This window comes from Podarcis tiliguerta, assembly GCF_965153285.1.
Source record: "Podarcis tiliguerta genome assembly, chromosome: 9".
Classification (NCBI taxonomy): Eukaryota; Metazoa; Chordata; class Lepidosauria; order Squamata; family Lacertidae; genus Podarcis; species Podarcis tiliguerta.
In genome coordinates, this window is record NC_139542.1 from 75,245,557 (window position 1) to 75,266,982 (window position 21,426).

General features: G+C 43.7%; 1 protein-coding gene across 28 annotated transcripts in view; it reads left to right on the forward strand.

Annotated features, from left to right (window-relative positions):
• Positions 1-21,426, forward strand: part of HMG20A (high mobility group 20A) — an 848,022-nt gene that overhangs the window by 13,154 nt on the left and 813,442 nt on the right. For 23 of the 28 annotated variants that reach the window (XR_014501982.1, XR_014501983.1, XR_014501984.1 and 20 more), the window contains exons 2-3: positions 19,665-19,771; positions 20,504-20,651. Coding sequence is in view for 12 of the 28 variants with exons in the window: in XM_083399111.1 (XP_083255237.1) it covers positions 19,665-19,771; positions 20,504-20,651 (255 nt within the window). In the remaining 16 variants the exon portion in view is untranslated. Of the gene's footprint in view, positions 1-18,153; positions 18,245-19,664; positions 19,772-20,503; positions 20,652-21,426 lie in introns of those variants that run through there. The other 5 variants (XM_083399118.1, XM_083399117.1, XM_083399113.1 and 2 more) reach the window with 2 other exon arrangements.

Sequence of the window (21,426 nt, forward strand, 5' to 3'; positions counted from 1 at the left end):
CCTTGTTTTCTTGGAGAGTTTGACTAGGCGCTTTGCGGGAGCTTTGCGCACATTACTTGCATTGCTCAGCTTGTGCTTTTGCTCTCTCGCTCTCCTCTCTCGCTGCTTGCCTGCCTTCTCCTGCTATCTTTGGAGGTGTCTTTCAGGGGATGAGCCGGTGGGTTCTCAGTACTTGGGAGGCAGCGGCAAACCGGAGTTTGAAATGGACCTTTTTGCCTGGTGGCGCATTTCCTCGTCAGCGTTCGTGGTCCAGGAGAGAGGGTGGCGGCCTGCTGTTGTTTTTGGAGAGCTCGGGGGGGGGGGGGAGCGGGGGCAGGCATTGTGTGTGTTAAAATTCCTGCTCAAGAAGAGGCTGTAAAATGAGCCACCAGGAAAACTTCCTCCCCTTTCCCTGCTCTTGCTTTCGGCCCTGCCTAAAGTGATAGAAGGTCCCCGAGAGCTCTGGATTTGGCTGACCAGGGAAGGCACCGAGGCTAAGGGGAGTTCAGTGCAACCCTCAATCTCAGCCCCCTCTTCAAATATCCCGGGCATCTCCCCCAACTTTTTAAACTGCAGCAGATCTGACGCTTTTCAGCTATCCCAGATGATATATTTTGCAGATCTTTGGGGTTGGCTTTCCCCCCTTTTTTGTCCACTTTCGTCCCTCCGCTGCTGGCACCGCCAGCAGCACCATAGGTAGGCAGGGGGAGGGGAGGGGCTGGGGCCCCCTTCAAAAAAAGTTTGCTGATCCCTGGTTTAATTCCCCAAACCTTGATTAATTTTAACTTTTGTTGGACCCAAGAATGTAGGGTGTCTCACACCCCACAAACTCATAACTATATTAAATAACATTGGGGACAAAATCATGTTCTGTGACACTGCACAGTTCAGCTGTCAGGGGCTGAGGCACAATCATCAATTCTGCTCTTTGGAACTGGTAGAAGCAAAACCATCATAAAAGGTGCTCCCAACCCCTCCTTCCTAGAGGCTGTCCTGGGGAAAAATCACTGGGGGAAAATCCAGAAGATTTGTACTCCCCCTTTTCCTCATCCAAACAAGTCCTCCATCAGGGAGACCAAAAATCAGTTCTCTTCCAAAACTGGGCCTGAGCCCAAACTGGAATGGGTCCAGATTATCATTTTCACCAAGGAACACTTGCAGCTGAACCACTCCCATCCTCTTGAGCACCTTGTCCCCCACAAAGGTGTCTCAGTGACAAGGTGGTAGTTAGTATAAATCTTTGTCTAGGGTGGTGTTTTTTTAGTGCTCACACCGCGTCCTCCATCAAGGAAACAAGGAACAGTGCATGAAGTAATGGCACATTCACCACACTCTGGATCCACTTGATCAGCCCTCTGTGACTGGCATGAATATGCCAGGATGGGCACAGGTTGGGAGAGTCTTGTCCAATCTCAAGCCTCAGTACTGAAACTGACCCCACAGAGTTGGACAGGATAGTATAGCAGACTTATAAATGGTGTCACTCAAGTCTACATGATTTTTGTTTTCAAATTGTCTTACAAAAATTTTCACAGAGGGCCTCTGATGGCTTCCAGACTGGGTTAACTGGGGCAGATGATTGAGGAGAATAAAAATAAAGGCTCCAAATACAATTTATTGAGAATAGGGTGAAGCAGTGGATTCCTGGATAATTACTGTGTTCATATGTGTCATTAACTATTATATAGCCTTGGGCTCGCACATTCCTCACTCCCCTTAATGTGTGATTGCAGTGGATGTGTCTAGGAACTGGGTGAACAGTTTTCCTGCCATTAACAAAAAGAGAGAGTGTTGGGTAGGGTAATAAAGATGGGAGTAGCAATATGTGGTAGTTGACTGAAATAGAATTCTACAGATGTTTGGCAACAGTTTCTGGAGTCTGAATATTAATAGTATTGTCGGGGCTTGATATAAACTCTGGATATCTCTGAGCTTTACATTCCTTTCCCTGGAGATTAAGCAAATCTGAAGCATGCTGTCATTCAACTCCTCTGAAATTGCCAGAGAGTTCTTGGGCAACTCTAACTTGCCAAGACAGCTATTGTTACTACAGTGGTACCTTGGGTTACATACACTTCAGGTTTCATATGCTTCAGGTTACAGACTCCGCTAACCCAGAAATAGTGCTTCAGGTTAAAAACTTTGCTTCAGGATGAGAACAGAAATTGTGCTCCAGCGGCGTGGCAGCAGCAGGAGGCCTCATTACCTAAAGTGGTGCTTCAGGTTAAGAACAGTTTCAGGTTAAGTACGGACCTCCGGAACAAATTAAGTACTTAACTTGAGGTACCACTGTACATGCTTCTTGCTGCTTTTCTAATGAGGACTTTGTTGGACTTTGTTTGGAGGTACACCAAAAAGTTTTTAAACATCACACCCTAAGTTTATGATTCTAGATTCAGGTAGGTAGCCGTGTTGGTCTGACGCAGTCAAAATAAATAAATAAAATTGTCTAGTAGCACTTAGTTGGTCTCTAAGGTGCTACTGGACAATTTTTTAAGTTTATGATGTTCTTCAGAACTTACAATTGCTTAGAAGCAAGGTTTTATTGTCTTTTTGCACAAATCCAAATATTTCTAATAATGTTTGAGCAACACACTTATTCTAGAACAATCGTATTATTTGTAGCCCTTGTAGATTGAACATTTATTTTTCTGTTGTTTCATTCTGAGTTGGTAATATTTGTTAAGTGCTTGTGCAGGTTCAGATAGAGTCTGGGGTCCCCAAAGGACTGCCTGCTCCATCATGAACTTCTCTATCAACTGAAATCTGCTTTGGAGACCCTCCTGTATGTCCCCATTGCTGGCTTTGTTGTTCTGTTTTCTGCTGAGCTGTTCAGGTGCCAGGCTGAGCACTGAAAAGCAGATACAGCTGAAGGAAGAAGTAGGAAAAAGCATTTCTCTTCAACTTCCTCCTTCAGGTCTGCACAATTTTTTAGGGGGTGGAGGGCAGAATGTAACCACCTTTCATAGTGAAGAGGGCGGGGGTGGGTTTTTTAAGAAGCTTCATGGGTGTCAGGAGAAGTCCTCAAGGGCACCACTGCACCCATGTGGCAACCCCAGTCTGGTACTAAGCTGATAAATATTGGAAAGCCAATAAATATTAAATTCAGCAAAGGCTCCTAAGGCCAAAGTGCACATTCACAGAGGAGGCTGCCTTTTGCTTCTCTGCAGGATTTATCTTCCTGGTCTCGCTGTCTTCTAGTCGCCCTTTCCTGGTGGACTGGTAATTGTGCTACCTTTGTGCACTGGTTGTGACTGGATGATTCAATCCTTCCTGTTGTGCTTTTGCCCCAAAATTACTCAAAATTACTCCAAAATTACTGAGAGCCAGTGTGGTGTAGTGGTTAAGATCGGTAGACTCGTAATCTGGGGAACCGGGTTCGCGTCTCCGCTCCTCCACATGCAGAAAGCTGACCTGGGCTAGTCACACTCCTCTGAAGTCTCTCAGCCCCACTGTTTGTTGTGGGGGAGGAAGGGAAAGGAGAATGTTAGCCGCTTTGAGACTCCATCGGGTAGTGATAAAGCAGGATATCAAATCCAAATTCTTCTTCTTCTTCTCTTCCTCAGTGGAGTTTTCCTGTTGTTCAACTGCATGAGTGCCTAATATCAATCAAGGGGCATTCCATTTGCATTCAGAGGATGCACATTTCTGAGACGAAGTAATTATTATTCTCTTTCACAGTAAAAGTTTTCAGGAAGTAAAAAAGGTACAGCTAAGTTAGAAGAAAAATGTGCCTCAGTTGTTCAGAGAAAGCTGACTTGCAACCTTAGGGCATTTTTTATGTGACCCAAAAGCTTAGCATTTTGAGAGACCCTACTGTCCTTGTGTCAAAATTTAGCTGTCATAGTTACTGGGGCAGAAAAAATTACTAGAGGCTTGTAAATTGTGCTAAGTAAACAGAAATGCAGGTCATTATGTTGTTCAGTTCTCATGATCTATTGAAGTTCATAGGTCAGGATTTTTCAGTTAGTGACAAATTATCTGCATTTTTAGCAGGGGTGGGGATATTAAGGCCTGGGAGCCAAATGCAGTCCTTCAGGCCTTTCAAACCAGCCTTTGGGCTTCCTCAGCTCTTGCGGGCCGGAATGTGTCTTGAACTGTAATCAAGGCCTTTGACACTTGGAAGGCATATTTTTAGGAACCACACTATTCTTGTGATTGTAATTTGTTTTAAATTGATATGACTTGCTCTGGAACCTTGGAGTGAAGGGCAGGCAGATCAATATGATGGTGTGTGCGTGTGTGTGTGTGTGTGTATACACACACCCACACCCACACCCACACCCACACACCATATTTTTCACTCCATGAGACGCACTTTTTTCTTCCTAAAAAGTAAGGGGAAATGTCTGTGCGTCTTATGGAGCGAATGCATGGTCCCTGGAGCCGAATTGCCCAGGGGCGAAAAGCAGATCATGCTTTCTTTTTCTTCTTCTTCTTCTTCTTCTTCTTCTTCTTCTTCTTCTTCTTCTTCTTCTTTTTGAAAGAGGCAAGTGGGTGTTGAAACAAAGCCGCTGATCAGCAAGCGATCGGGGACAGAGATGAAGCTTGCTGGTAAAGGAGGCTGCCTGGGGCGCGCGGGGGGGGGGGGGTAAAGACAGCGAACTTGCAAGGAGAAGAGACAGGAATAGGAAAGCAATGAGGGGAGAAATTAAAAGAAAAGGAGGAGGAAAAAACTGCTCCAGCTCGGGGAGGGACGCGATAAAGGAGGCTGCCTGGGAGGGGGGAGGTAAAAGCCCATTGATCCTCAGGATTTTTGCATTGAGTCATCCCAAATTCACCGTCACATCACATAGCATGTCCATGGCTACAGCCTGCACCAAAAAAAACCATGCACCTACTATTTCCTGGGGCAGTGGTGCAAAAACATGGTTACAAAGCACGGATCCATATGGATCCTCAGGATTTTTGCATTGGGCTACCGCAAACTCACCATCAAATCACATGTCTGTGGCCACAGCATGAACCACAAGAATCATACATCCACTGTTTCGTTCAGAATATTTTTTTTCTAAAAACTAGGTGCGTCTTATGGAGCGAAAAATACAGTGTGTGTGTGTGTGTGTATCTACACACACATTCTGCACTGCTTTTGAGAGTGGTGTGCTGAGCTCTTGGGTGCCTAGGCTTGTGGACCACCTTGGGTCACCCCCAAAGGTAAGTGCCCCCAGCGGTGCCCCTCCCCTCCTAAGCACGCCACGATTCATACGTAATGCAAAAAGTCAAAATGTTTCTGCCATGAAGTACATGGGGGTTAAAAGGGACGCGGGTGGCGCTGTGGGTAAAAGCCTCAGCGCCTAGGACTTGCCGATCGAAAGGTTGGCGGTTCGAATCCCCGCGGCGGGGTGCGCTCCCGTCGTTCGGTCCCAGCGCCTGCCAACCTAGCAGTTCGAAAGCACTCCCGGGTGCAAGTAGATAAATAGGGACCGCTTACTAGCAGGAAGGTAAACGGCGTTTCCGTGTGCGGCTCTGGCTCGCCAGAGCAGCGATGTCACGCTGGCCACGTGACCCGGAAGTGTCTGCGGACAGCGCTGGCCCCTGGCCTCTTGAGTGAGATGGGCACACAACCCTAGAGTCTGTCAAGACTGGCCCGTACGGGCAGGGGTACCTTTACCTTTACATGGGGGTTTGGGGTTTGTTTGTTAAACATCTCAGGTGTATAGGAGGTAGGAAAACATCACTCTCTCTGGAATCTACCGTAGTCATAATGAATAGTGTGCTATGAGCTAAAACAGGTCTGGGAGTGAGACTGAGATGGATTCTGAACAAAGATATGAGAGAGAGAAGCTAATGTGCTTTCTTTTTAAAAAATATTCATATATATCTGCAAACTACCTTATTCAGTAGCACTAGCCTACAAAACTCAAATGGCTAGGCAAGATTTGCACCATTAGCTATGGAGTTGTGCACTGTGTGAAGGGGTTGAATTAACTTTGCTGTGATTAAACTTTAATGTTTTGTTGCTGTTCTTTCCTTCAGTGTGGTTGTTGACAAGGGAGTCATTTCCAATTTTATATTGTCTGAGGCTATTGGCCACTTTAGTGAAGAAAACTCAGTAATACCATAAGTGGGATTAATTAGTGCAAGATAGTGATTTTCATCTGCTCAATTGTATTTAGCTTGATTGGATTCTTTCCCCCCATTTTCCTTGTAATTTGTATATTTATCTAAGGGGTTGTGAACCTGTGTATGGTGAACGTGCTGCTTTAGCGTACAATTCTGTTCAAATTGTGTCCCCCTTCCCTTCCCTCTCCTCTCTCAAGCTGTAAACCACCTTCTCTTCTTAGTTCTCAGAAAGCCTACACTTTCAAGCCATTCATAAAAATAAGCATAATGCCTTTCTATAGAGGGAAGCATATTTTTGTACCTGTTCCCAGTTCAGAGCTCTTTGGTATGCCAGAAAGGAAAAAAAGAGCTGAGGTTTCAGGAAGAAAACACGCATATAGGAAAGAAATTCTTCCTGCCTACCCAAAGGGTTTTTGAGCTCAGCCAAATAGTCTGTACTTCCATGTATGTCTTTTTAGTCTGTCTGCTAGCACTGAGTGTTCCATTTCCAAGTGACTCACTGTGAATACTCACTTTTGGGGGAGGTAGTGGCGGGAGGAAGCAGAAGAGTGGCTTATTACACAGATTATTCCGCAGATATATTTGGCCTGATTTTAAACATATGGGCTGCAATCATGTCTGTTGCTGTATCTCTTCTTTTTCTAACCCCCCCCCCATGCAGTCTTAGGCAAAAAACAATTTGGCTAATGCTGCTGTGACATTCAGTTTTGGCACTAGTGCAAAGCTTGGATCCTCCCACCCTTTTAATGAACATGCTCTGCCTAGAAATTCTGCTGCATGTACCAGCGTGTTCAGTTGCTTGGAAACGGGATTCTAAAGCCAGGCTCTGGTGCTTCGCAAGGTACTTTATTTTAAGGAGGAAAAAAGTGTGTGACAACCCTTCAAGTTGGCACAGGTTGCAATCGGAAGTGTAGACTGTTCTGTTTTCCAGCCTTGACTGATGCTCTTTTTTCCTGGGTCAGCCACGTGGTAGTCTGGGCCAGTCTGGGCCAGCTTGACCTGGAAGGCTCATCATTTTTTCCCCAAAGTATCAATGCACAAAAAGACATTGGTGTTTCTAGACTAAAGTTATTGTAATACATTTTTGCATGCAAATTTTATTTCAGTAGTGAGCCATAGAAAGAACACAAACTGCTCAGTAGCCCCCTTCTGCAAGAGGATGCAGGTTTAAAGCCACATCCGTGCTCTGCCCCCTGGCCTCCCCCCCCCCCCTCTGCAGAAGGCTGGAGCAGTTGAACAGAAGCAGGAAGGTGTTGGGGTCTGTCACCTTAATTGCCATATTTGGGCGGAGACTGGAGCACAGCAGTGAGTGACCCTTGAAAAAGGCAGTTGAAAAGCCTCTGCAGAGAAGAGCTGCTTCTCTGTGTTGGCATCTTTGCCCTGAGTCCATATGTAGCTGCTCCTGCCCCCTATTCCTAAAGAGAACATGAAACTGTCAAACTCCCATGTCATGCAAGATAGGCTATTAAGGGTATCTTTATGATAGATTGAATTGTTGTAAGACGCTCTGGAAGCCAATCCTGGCTGAAAAGTAAGGTTTAACCCACCCTTTCCCAACTTAGTTCCCTTCAGATGTTGGTTGACTTCAACTCTCATCCGTTTCTGCCAGCATGGGAATAGTCAGGGAAGATGAAAGCAGTAGTCCAAAACATATGGGGGGTGCCAGGTTGGAGAAGCCAGCTATAAATAAACGACAGGTTTTTTGTTTTGTTTTTTTTAAAAGTAGGAGCCACAGTATATCTCAGACTTAAAATATAGAAAACTCTATTTACTGTTAGTACAATAGAGACCTTTAGGGGTTTTCTTAGCTTGAAATACGAGGATTATAAATAAAAGTCACTCCAAGCTAAAATCAAATAACCAACTGCAAATTGATTGCCTATCTCATGATCAATCTTTTATTAGCTCTCTGTTTCTCTAATGATAGAAAGGGTTTGCTGTAGAAACTTTCTGAATCCAAATGAGAGATACAGTCATACCTCAGGTTGCGAACGCTGTGGGTTGCGCGTTTTAGGATTGTGGACTGCGCCGAACCCGGAAGTACCGGAATGGGTTACTTCTGTGTTTCAGCCCATGCGCAGAAGCGCAAAATGACGTCACACGTGTGGACAGACGCAGCACTGTGGCTTGCGAACGGGCCTCCCGCACGGATCACGTTCGCATCCCGAGGTATGACTGTATTTAAGTTCCTTGGTGTACCATAAAAATAACTTAGGACATATTTTGTTTATCTCCTAAATAATTGTTTTGAAATGTTTTTCAATTGCAAAATTCATTTTTATAATTTTCTGCAAGAAGAGATTCTTAGAAAGGGAAGGGAAAGTGAAGGAAGCCAGAACAATTGTCTCAACTCCTCCTGAATGCTCCTTTTTGTTACATGTCTCTCATCTTAAATATCAATCTGGGCACCAGCTCTCTCTGGTATATATGTAGCTGGCATAAAATCTGGTGATACTCTTGCTTTTCCTTAGCAGCAGAGTCAGGCAGTCATGACTGCAGGGCTTTTAAAGGGCTGTTCTTATAGCATACTAATGAAAATATAAAGTCAGTGCCTGGCTATACTAATGAAAATATGAAGTCAGTGCCTGGCTATACTTTTGGGGGCCCACAGAGCAAGATCAGGCAGCTTGTTCAGCATGGAAAGGTGTAATGAGAATATTGTGGCCCAGAAGATGCATACAGGCAGCTCCTCCACTTGCATGTGATCTACTAGCGCACAACCGTGCACACATGCAGTGCTGGTAACCTGGAAGTGGAGGAAGAGAGCTGGAAAGTCCTTGTGGCTCATGAGGAGACCCTCCCCAGAGCTCAAAGACTTTCCAGGGTGCTCCCCACTTATGCACATTTCACTTATACGCCCCCCCCAGGGGTCCGGAATATAACCCACATCAGTGCGGAGTTGCCTATATAATTCTCATGAGCATATTGGGTATCATACTGTTGCTGGTTGAATTCTGCAATATAGTCTTAATCTTGAAAGAGTTGAACTTAAAAATAAGGAAATATTCTTTAAAAAATATTGATATGCTGCATCTGGACATGATGCTTAACAGTAGTTTTGTATGCTGTGAATAAGCCACAGCAAACTTTGCTCTCCCCTCTCCCTTCTCCTCCCACATGGCCAGGAGATTACTTCAGAAGTTTCCACTTTTGTTTAACTATGGTTTGTTGCTTCATCCAAGCTGACAAAAAGGCTACGATTAATTATGGTTTGCATAATAGTTTCAGGTTGACTTTGTTTTAAATCATCAGTCATCAGTTTCATGAAACAGCAAACCATGGTTTAGCAAAAAGCAGAAGTAAAACCATGTGAACTCCTGTCCACACAAGAGAGGAAAAAGTAGCTCATGAACCTGATGCTTGCCGCAGCTCATTGTAATTCATGCAATTTACCCTGAACTGGGGTTTGGCATGACGCTAAAACGCAGCTGTAGACACCTTTAAGCAATGTGAAAAAAATTAATGGATTTCTGTGTTTGGTCATTTTCAAGTCACAAGGAGTAGAAACATTTTGAATTATGGTTGTATGATGAGTATGCAAGTGGGATGCCCCCCCCCAAATAATTTTTATTAAAGATTTCCTAGTTTACAAAAGCATGTGCATTGTCTTTTTTCAAGTTGTGTTTTCCACAGATCAGTTTCATTTGTTGCATGCAGTATTAAGCTGGGAAGGAAAGAGGGGGGTGGGTTAATTAAACTGAAAACATAATCAAATCAGAATTGAAAATGTAGATGCCCATTGATGACAATATATTAATAACACCAAATACCAAATCCTACCGCTTTATTCCTGAGTGAGGATTATGAAGCGGGATGGGGGAAAACTTCTCTGTTTGGTGAGAGTAGTGCTGACAGTTTGTGAAAATGAGCCACCGGAAATGCTTTGGAGACCTTGTTTTGAATTGTGAAAAACACTTAAGGCATAGAGCCCAGCCAAATCATTTGGGCATATATTGCACTGGCAGGCAAATTCAGGCTCTTTGAACAAATATCAAAATGGGCTGTAGTGGTTTTGATCAGTGAAATGAAGAAAGGAAGAACACTTGCTTTAGATATTTTTCTGGCCTTAATTAAAATCGCACAGTGCTTCTGTAACATCTTTGAAGGTGATTCATGTATGTCAGATGGTAAGTGGCTGCAGAAATCCTTCTAAAGATTTAAAGCCAAAAGCCCCAAGGAAGAGCAGAATTAAATATGGGAACCTACAAGGATATCACATCTCTGCCTGCAAACAGAAATCTCTCCAGTGATGTGAGGTAGAGCTGCTGAGGACCTTGTGTATCTTTGCAAAGCAAAAAAGATTTTCCTGCCAGACCCTGTTTTTGTGATAATCCCAGTACATAAAGTCAGTCCTAACTGTGTGGCTTGTCATCATTTTCAGGATCTGTGTGTTTGAAGCCTGGTCCATCCTGCACGTATGGCTGATTTTTGCTGCAAGTATGAGGTGACTGTACTATGGCTGTCTTGTGTGCCCAGTTTAACATGGCAGCACACTTTGTTGGGAACCAAAGGGGCCATTGTTTTGCCTCCCTTCCCCTGTAGGTGGAGTGTCCATAGATTGCGTATTTAAAATGCTGCCTGCATAGAATGTTAAGATGCCTTGTAATCTTCCATGTACAGAGAGACTTGGAAAGAAGACTTGCTAAATTGTGTGCTCATGGGCAGATAAAGGGATGCTCTGTTTGCACAAGATGTTACACTGTCTTTGGGAAGGCAGGCATGTTGGCTTATGTTGCTGGCAGCTATGGAAGCTGGCAGCTAGGCTGGCCTGTCTGGCATATAGCCAAACCGGTTGATAACAATGCCTCCAATTTTTTTATGAAATATGTATATCTGAGCTCTATACCTAGGTACCTTTTTGCCACTGAAAGTAGAGGCACAACTATCATTTCGATCTCCAGCTGCTGAACTGTTTCCATAAATGGCCATAAATGGTTGCTAGCTAGATGTGCTCCCTAGGAAAGATGCTTTTTGCATGTTTAACCTTAGTACTGTTGTGGATACCAGGAGAAGTAATGAAAACATTTCTCCCCCAATTTTATTTCTCTTTTAAGCAGAACCAACTTCCATTTCCCACCAGGCACAGAGCCAGAAAGCTTGTTGTCTTTGAGTTTAATGGTAGAAGGAGCATGCCATTATGACAATGCAAAATAGCCCAAATCTAAAAATAAATAGTTGGGCATTTTAAAGTAGTGATTTAATACAGCCTTGTATTGAAACTCATCCAATAGCCCTAAGTGACCAGGTATTCCATGTAGAGAAGTGAGTGAGCTGGCAAAGGAGGAAGAATTGCTCAGTTCCTTCTCTGTCTACTTGGTTTCATTGCTGGCCCATCCCTCAGCTGCCCTTCCCCTACTAGCCTTCTAAAAGGCAAGCATCTTTCATTTATATGGTGGTCACAGATGTGTGTTAGGAAATCCCTCTTCTGCAGCAAACGGGTAAACACTTCTGGGCTTACTTAAAATCTTGATTTAATACATAAATTTCATACAAAAAAATTGCAAAGTACCCATTAATTTGTTCTCATGCCTGCGGTTTGTGGGCCAAGCGCTCACACAGCCTCTTTAAAGAATAAATTACCGTATTTTTCGCTCTATAAGACGCACCCGACTGTAGGACGCACCTTGTTTTAGAGGGGGAGAACAAGAAAAAAAAAACCTCTCCCTCTCTGCTCAGCGCCCCTTCAGCGAAGCGGCAGGAGAAACGGAGCCCCTTCCATTTCTCCTCCCACTTCGCTGAAGGGGCGCTGCGCAGCTCTCCCTCTCTGCTGAAGCCAGGAGAGTCTTGCTCTCCCGGCTTCAGCAAAAGGAACCCGAAGTCTTTGGAGCACAGCGTGAGGTCCCGCTGCGCTCCAAAGGCTTCAGGCGGCTCTCCCTGAAGCCTGGAGAGCGAGAGGCGTCGGTGTGCACCAACCCCTCTCGCACTCCAGGCTTCAGCGAAAGCAACGCGTAGCCTCCGGAGCTATCGCTGAAGCCAAAGAGCCTGCATTCGCTCCATAGGACGCACACACATTTCCCCTTAATTTTTGGAGGGGAAAAAGTGCGTCCTATAGAGCGAAAAATATGGTATCTACATATTTTTCTTATTTTCAAAGGGTGCGCTGAGCTATGCCCCATTTCAAGCTTTTTTTCTTTTTTGGTAAATCAAGCATGAGTTTAATTGGTTCTGACTAGACTTGCCACATTTTGGAAATGAGCAGGCAAATTTTCAGTTCTGTACTTTCTAGGCGCTGTATATATGTATGTGCTTCTGCATGGAAGTATATTTCCCATCTTGATACCAGGGCTGCTGCCACTCCATAGTTGGCCAGATTTTGTTCCAGGGGAAAGGAAGGAGAGAACTGGAGAATGTGTTGAGTGGCTGCTAAGCAACGATAATAGGATGCAAAGTGTGAAGTATCATTATAAAATCGCATCCCATGTTGAACTCTCTGGTGACTTTGTGTGCGTAGGTTTGCCATCTTCTTTTTACAGCCGTAGCTGGGAATACCATTGTAGCCACAATAGAATATGTCTGGCGGGGCTTTATTGTATTTAAAGAATTTTTTGGAGGGAAGATGTTAAGTTACACAGAGCAATTTGAGGGTGGCCGCTACTAATGATTTACAGATTATTATTATTATTATTATTTTCATTTTTAAATTTTTATTTAGTGGCAGCTTTTTGCATTTCTCTCTTCCTTTCGTCATCCTGATATATGGCTTTACTGATCTCCACTCAGCTTAATCCATTGGTAATATAGAAGTCTTACTTTAAAAATCTTCCAATTTTAATATTTCCAGGCTCATGAATTTATATGGCATCTTCAGGTTTTTAAAAATAGGTATGGTGCAGATATTTTTTTCTGCAAAGCATTTTCTTTCTAGCTGTGGAATTGTAGACATTTATTGCATGGTTTGGGACTTTGTCAGGGCTTGAATTGAGGCCTAAGGTTAGGATTGGTGGCTGCCATCTGTCTCAGTCTGCAAAAAGGATCAGAACCAGGTAATCAAACGTTACTGAAACTCTTATGAACAAAAATAGGTCAGTAGCCAAGGACTAGGAATGTTACTAGGAATTCCTAGTGTTACTAGGAATGTAGAGATCACATCCAGGAATCCAAGCAACATTTTGTGGCACTTTGGAAATGGCAGGAAATAATAATAATAATAATAATAATAATAATAATAATAATAATAATAATAATACTGCCCTATACTTGTAGGACAAAGTACAATGTAAAAAGTAGTAAAACATAATAAAAATAATTAAAACACTTAACAATACTAATGTGTACAAACCAATAACATTTCCCAACAAAAGCCTGTAAACGATACCCTGGCCCACAAATAAAAATACAAAATCCAAATTAACTTATAACATTTTAAAACACTTTAAAACAACCCCCCACCAAATAAAACACCCACCCAAGTTAAAAACTCATTCCTGTTAAAACCATAATTGTAGCACAAGGGGGTTGGCCCACGCCTTGTTTCACCGCTTCAGTGGTGGCACTGCTGGGGCACCCTGCCTCCAGGGCGGGCAGGCTTTATAGAGCTGCCCCAACACACCTAGCTGGCGTGCTTCCAGTGCTTCCTGCTTGCCCAGGGTCTTGGTCCCTGCCCTACTTGTTCAGCTGCAGGCAGGTCCTGGTCTGGAAGTCCCACAAGTGGCCGCAGGTCCAGCAAGTGGGGGGAGATGGAATTCCCAAAATGGACAACCTTCCTTGTACTCTATCCCAAAGTAAAGAAGACAGAGATGCTTCCTAAAAACAACAACAGACAAACAATGCCCCTGAACCCATTTTTCTGTAATTTGGCCAATTTAATCCAGTATGGAGGTAATAGTCTTTAAATTTCATCCATTTCTGTCAAAAGGAAAACAAAATTCCCAGTAGTGAATTGTGGGTGGTGGAAGGAAGGAATTGGACTTAGACAGACCCTGAACATGAATTGGAGAGCCTACAACAGCACCTGGGACTAAGGCTGGTGTTTCCCAAACCATGAAATTGTGGCCTGATTCAAATCTTGTCTACACTTTTGACTGAGTATCTGAAGGAATACCTGAATCATAGAATTGTAGAGTTGGAAGGAACCCCAAGGGCAATCTAGTCCAACCCCTTGCAGTGCAGAAATTCTTTGCCAAACATGGGGCTTGAACCCATGACCCTGAGATTAAGAGTCTCATGCTTTACTGACTTGAGTTCCCACATCAACCTGCAGTGATGTCAGCAAATTTATAGCTCCCTTCTAGGTGCCTCTGCCATCTGACATAAGAGAGAGGGATTTGATGGTGCTCCATTTATGGAACGTACCCCAGAGAGGCCTACTTTTCATCCTTTCCCTGCCAATCAGCTCTATTTTTGTTCTTCCAGCCCTTTTAAAGTTCTGAGCTTTAATTTGTATTTACTGCTTCTTTGTTGTGAACTGTCTTGGGAACAGTGCGCACACATACACTGATGCTGATTTGCTAAATTGTGGTTATGACACTGAGTCCAGAGCTTTGGCTCATATGCTCCTTTCCATAAGTTGCTTGGTTTTTTAGCTTCATGTCACAGCAATATCTATTGAAAAGCCAAGAGTCAAATGCTGCATTTTATCAGCTAGTGCTGACTCTGCAGCAGACTCCCTATGAATTCTTTAAATACTTTGAATTATGATATTGTCCATTTGGGGTGGCACATGCTAATATTGATTTAAAAGTTGGGGATCACCAAGTAACCTTTTATTTTAAATCCCCATTTATTAACACCGTGGTTTCTATAAATGTTCAAGTTTCTGTTTGCACCTGCGGCTTCCAGAGGTTGGAAGGGCAAAGGTGCTACTTCCTTTTGGAATCCAGCTCAATATTTTTCTCATCCTGACAAAAGTATACAGGAAGGAAGGAAGGATCTGGCTGGGACTAACCCATTAACAAGACTTTCCAACCAGAAGAATATGAATAAATGTCCTACCAAAGCATAAATGCATAAATATAGCCTACCTATGTTTGAGTTTCTGTGAGCCATCTTACAGTTTTGGAACTCTAAAGTCTACCTGGCAGTGATGGAAAAAAGGATTATTGTCAGCACAGCTATGGGATTTGGAGGTCCCAAGGCTAGCAGACCAGCCCCTGACACAGCATCCTGTGCACGTTTTTATCCATTTCAGTTCCAGTGGAACTTGCTTCCTCTTCTCCCTTCTTGCCTGTTGGGATAGTTTAATAACCTCTGCATGCTCACAAATATTTGACCTCTACTTCTGAGACTTGACCCTCAGTGCCCAGCCATATGGACTGAATAAAACAAAGCTTTAAAACAAGAAAGAAGTTTGTGTTCTTCTAGCTTCCTGTGTTTATATGGTCTGTTTTGGGTGGTGTTAAAGCTGATGTCCAGCTGCTTCCTCTACAAGACTGAAAGCCAGGTTGGAACTTTGACACTGACTGAGCCCCAGATGTAAAACAAAAGAGGTGTGCCATTGTGGAACACAAGGGGCAGAATACCAAGCCATTGTGCCATGTTCAGCTAAACTGTATTTGTGTGAGATAAATAAATACCTTCCTATTGTGAAGGATAGCATTTTAAAGATGTGTTTTGACTTCATTGAAGCCTCTTCTACAAAAGTCTACTTTATGGTTCCTTTGCATAGGAGAGTATAAAGCTTTGCTCCTCAGAACAATGAAGATCTTCCCCCATAGATGGGCAAATTGGATTGTACGAAAACAAGCCTTCTCAGTCTTCTGGATTGTACGAAAACAAGCCTTCTCAGTCTTCTCCGATAAAGAAAACAATGCCCGACCTGAAGAATTTGGAGCAAATGATTCAGCAGAGGAAACACAGCCCAGAATAACTAAGGAGATAGTACAAGAATACTTGGCTAGTTTAGATGTATTCAAGTCTCCAGGGCCAGATGAACTGCATCCAAGAGTATTAAAAGAACTGGCAGATGTGATCTCAGAACCACTGGCAGTCATCTTTGAGAATTCCTGGAGAACAGGCGAAGTCCCGGCAGACTGGAGGAGGGCAAATGTTGTCCCTATTTTCAAAAAGGGGAAAAGAGAGGACCCAAATAATTACCGCCCAGTCAGTCTGACATCAATACCAGGGAAGATTCTGGAGCAGATCATTAAGCAAACAGTCTGTGAGCACCTAGAAAGGAATGCTGTGATCACCAATAGTCAGCATGGATTTCTGAAAAATAAGTCATGTCAGACTAACCTGATCTCGTTTTTTGACAGAATTACAAGCCTGGTAGATGAAGGGAATGCAGTGGATGTAGCCTACCTTGATTTCAGCAAGGCATTTGACAAGGTGCCCCATGATATTCTTGTAAAGAAGCTGGTAAAATGCGGTCTTGACTTTGCTACCACTCAGTGGATTTGTAACTGGCTGACTGACCGGACCCAAAGGGTGCTCATCAATGGTTCCTCTTCATCCTGGAGAAGAGTGACTAGTGGGGTGCCACAGGGTTCTGTCTTATTCAACATCTTTATCAACGACTTGGATGATGGACTCAAGGGCATCCTGATCAAATTTGCAGATGACACCAAACTGGGAGGGGTGGCTAACACCCCAGAGGACAGGATCACACTCCAAAACGACCTGACAGATTAGAGAACTGGGCCAAAACAAACAAGATGAATTTTAACAGGGAGAAATGTAAAGTATTGCACTTGGGCAAAAAAAATGAGAGGCACAAATACAAGATGGGTGACACCTGGCTTGAGAGCAGTACATGTGAAAAGGATCTAGGAGTCTTGGTTGACCACAAACTTGACATGAGCCAACAGTGTGACGCGGCAGCTAAAAAAGCCAATGCAATTCTGGGCTGCATCAATAGGCGTATAGCATCTAGATCAAGGGAAGTAATAGTGCCACTGTATTCTGCTCTGGTCAGACCTCACCTGGAGTACTGTGTCCAGTTCTGGGCACCACAGTTCAAGAAGGACATTGACAAACTGGAACGTGTCCAGAGGAGGGCAACCAAAATGGTCAAAGGCCTGGAAACGATGCCTTATGAGGAACGGCTAAGGGAGCTGGGCCTGTTTAGCCTGGAGAAGAGGAGGTTAAGGGGTGATATGATAGCCATGTTCAAATATATAAAAGGATGTCACATAGAGGAGGGAGAAAGGTTGTTTTCTGCTGCTCCAGAGAAGCGGACACGGAGCAATGGATCCAAACTACAAGAAAGAAGATTCCACCTAAACATTAGGAAGAACTTCCTGACAGTAAGAGCTGTTCGACAGTGGAATTTGCTGCCAAGGAGTGTGGTGGAGTCTCCTTCTTTGGAGGTCTTTAAGCAGAGGCTTGACAACCATATGTCAGGAGTGGTCTAATGGTGGTTCCTGCTTGGCAGGGGGTTGGACTCGATGGCCCTTGTGGTCTCTTCCAACTCTATGATTCTATGATTCTAAGCCCAAACACTCCATGTTACACAAATCCAAGTTTCAATTTTTAGTGTAATGATCCATGTTTCAACCAAAATATTAATAAATTGTGTAAGTTGAGGAATTGCATTTAAGAGCTTAGGTTCTTCTCCTGTATTTGACAATGTCTGCAATGAATACAGGCTTTGTTCCTATGTCTAATGGCAGTGTGGTGCATACTTGGGATGGGAAACCTGTGGCCCTCCAACTCCTATCAGCCCCAGCCAGCATGACCAGTGGTCAGGGATAATGGGAGTTGTAGTCCAATAGATTCCCTATCCTTGAAAAGCATGACAACACCCCTGGTAGTGTCCACCATTTTTGCTCTCAAACTATGAATCACATCTACAGATAGCTTTATAAGTGTTTGTGTTGCCTCCCTTAGGAAACAGGTTGCTTCCTTACAGCCATTGCAAATTATGTCCTTGGTTAGTAGAACTGACACCCCTTACATCACTCTTCTCTAAAATGCAAATGGCTAGTATAGCATCTCTCCCTGGAGGCAGCAAGATTGATGTGGATCATCTGTTCCACCTAGACCTTCCATTGATCTGCTCGTCTGGGCATTAATGGAAGGCTTATTTCAAAGAATACCTTGGTTGTGCATCCAAAGAGATTCATTCATCATAAACTACAGCCTAAGCTGTCTGCCTCTTACATACATTTATGTGTAATAATATAGCAAAATTTGAACAATTTGAAAGCAACAAAGTGCATTTTCATGCAGCATAGAAATAAATCTTCAAAGCCAGCATGGAGGGCAGATACATCAGCATGTGCTTGCAAGGCGGGATCCCCTTCATCTCTCTCAGGCTTGGGTAGGTGTCATTGCCCTTAGATTGTGCCTGAAATGAACAGAGCAGAAGGCTATCTGTAAATGTCATTGTGGCACTCATATTCCGCCTAACACTTCTTCACAGACTGCAATTGCTGTAGATACATTTTTCTTTAAAAGAATTGCTGTAAAATAGGTGTGAATTGTTTTATTAGCCATTTCATCTTCTTTTTTTTTTGCTGTCATTTTATATTCTCAAAATGTTTCCAAGTAGTCAGAAGGTCCAACTCTGAGTGTGGCTTGAGTGCCAGCAGAGATGGCAGTGGCTCTAAGCTGATGCAGAATTTAAAGGGGGGGGGGAGTGTTTATCTGACTGTAAGGTAGAAGCAGGATTCAGATTTGTATTTACAAGCTAGTTGCTCTATTGAGTTTGGTGGATGAGGGATAAAATAAATGACTTTTGAATTGGAAATGTATTTCATTTCTAGCAGGGGCAGGGCACTTGCTCAGTTGCATGGTCATTAGGTAAAGGTAAAGGACCCCTGGACAGTTAAGTCCAGTCAAAGGCGACTGTGGGGTGTGGTGCACATCTTGCTTTCAGGCCGAGGAAGCCGGCATTTGTCCACAGACAGCTTTCAATGTTATGTGGCCAGCAGGACTAAACTGCTACTGGTGCAACGGAATACCACAATGAAAACCAGAGTGCATGTACTTTCGAACTCATCCCGTCTCGGGGATTCAAATGGCAGATCTTCCGATTGGCAAGCCCAAGAGGCTCAGTGGTTTCGACTACAGCATGGCAATTATGCTGCACAGTCACACACTGATCTAGTTTCCTGTGCTTTCTAACATCTGTACAAAGTTCTTAGGAGCTCTCAACTGGAAGCTCAGGGTGAGGATCCATCACTACAAAGATGACACTGCACCTCTTTTTCTCCTTGCCACCTGCATCAGGGGATGCTGCGCAGGTGTTGGATCAGGATCTTGAGGTAGTGAGAGTCGAGTAACTGCCAGTAAACTGAAACTGAATCTTGAGAAGATGAAAGTTTTGAGGCTTGGTGGTTCCCAAATCTGGGAAATAGGAAGGTGACTTGCTGAAGATAGGGGCGCACTCTCCTTAAAGGACCATGTGCATAGAATTCTCCCATGCTCTGTCACTTGAGGTCCAAGTGGCCTCAGTAAAACAGAGGGCCTCTTTCCAGTTATGGATGAACCATCAGCTACTCCCATTCCTGGATGGGGATAACTTGGCCTCAGTTACCCATGATCTAGTAATATCCCACTTGGGAGATTGGATTGAATTGGGGTTCTGCAGCTTAACAATTGTCCTTAGAAGCAAATGTTGCTCAAGTTGCTGGACAGTACTTGGGAAGAAACATTTAAGATTACACTGCAAGTCTGCTTGCCAGATGACAAACTGGTATATTAAAGTAATAGTAATGTGAAATATTATTCTTCTACAGTTTTCTGTTGCAACAGTAATGGAGAACCCAACGACCACTTCATCTCCCTCGTCACATTTTCCAGAAGATGATGGCTCAAAGGAGAGTAATGACGTTGTTCCAGCAGGGTAAGCAACTGCTCCTCTAGTTTTGGCTCATGCATACATAGTCCACTATAGGACCTACAATGGTGATTTGCTGAATATTTTTCCTTTGCTTTGGTTTAAAACACCCACTTCTAAACTCTGCCTTCAGTGACTTATTGATACTTGTTTAGAAAAACACTTAGCATTTCCCTTTGTATGTTGGAGAGGTAGTTTTCATGTGGTGCTTATTCATACCTGAAATAAACTGCACCCAAAGGGGTGGTGTTGATCAGCTGAGGTAGATTTCCTTAGTATTGGTGATGAGATAGACCTGCATAGTTTTTAAGACGATAGAGTATGTGAGCCATGGCCACTGGCCGCTTCCTAAGGGGATGCTTTGCCTTTGACAGTGCCCTTTTTGGTAGTTTTTTGGTAGAAGTCCTCTTATAAACGCTCCAAGGAATGGGATAGAGCTAGTGGTTAAAGCTCAGTCTTTCATCCCAAGCTCCAGCATGATGACTGTTTAGTCTTCCTTGGGCTTTAGAACATCATTCTGTTGGAATACTTGATAACTGGGATAGACTGTAAGAGAAATTGTTCTGGCAGGTGCAACATGCCGTGTTCTGACGGTCATTCTTTGGCACGTGTTTCTTTCCAACTACTTTTGATATTTGCAATATCACACAATATCCCAGGGAGTAAAATAGGAAGTACCTTTTTCTAACAATTGTGGGACTATATTGCATAATTACCTATTTCCCCCCCCCCCCCCAGGCTAAATCATTCAGAAGGATCGTGCACTGGCAGTGCCTCCCAGTCCGCCAACAATCCAGATTTTGCAGAGGACTTGCTGCACAGTCAACTGTTGCGAAATGAGTCATCTAATAAAGCTGAAAATAGCGAGCCAAGGCCTGAGGAGGAGGTAAGCAGAAATTAGAAGAAGTCATCTTCCTCCACCTAAATTCTCTATCCATTCATATCTTCAAAAAATAAAACAAGAGAGTTGATTATTTGGAATTTGATTAGCATTCCTCTCCTCTATAAATGGATAACACCTGCAGTGGAACAGGTTATGCTGTCATTCCTAATCCTTCCTTGAATGAGTGACTGACGGTATAGAACTACAGCAATCCTAGGAAGCTGGCATAAGTTACACCAGCTTAAGTAAAGCTCAGGAAGCCCGGGGAGGGGGGCAAACACGGCTGAGGTGGTCCTAGCCTGGTGTGGTGGAAATAAGTCACTGAAATACAGAGAGCCCCCCCCCCCGTCAACAAGGCGATGGGAGCTGCACCCACCTGTTGACATGCAGGGGATAGTTCCCAGGTGCCCTCATCAGGTAGGTCACACAGAGATAACCCATGAGAAGCTGCTCAAATATCAGCTGGTAATTCCCAACATCATTTTTTTCTGAACTTGCTAAATTCTTTGCTACAGCATTTGCTTTGTGGCAAGGAGTTCCCATTACCCAACTTTCCTCAAACTAAGTGCAGTCATTGGCTCTGGGGATATTGTGGCATCCTCCCCATTTTAGCCATAATTTGTGGATCCAGAGGCTTTAGGTGCAGAAGGCACTTTTCTTTTAGTCCCTCCTCCCCTACTTCCGTTATTTTAATGTTGTATTTTATTTTTGTTTTTAAGTTGTAATCATTCATCTTTTTTTTATTATTGCTTGTAAGCCGCTCTGAGCCCGGCCTTGG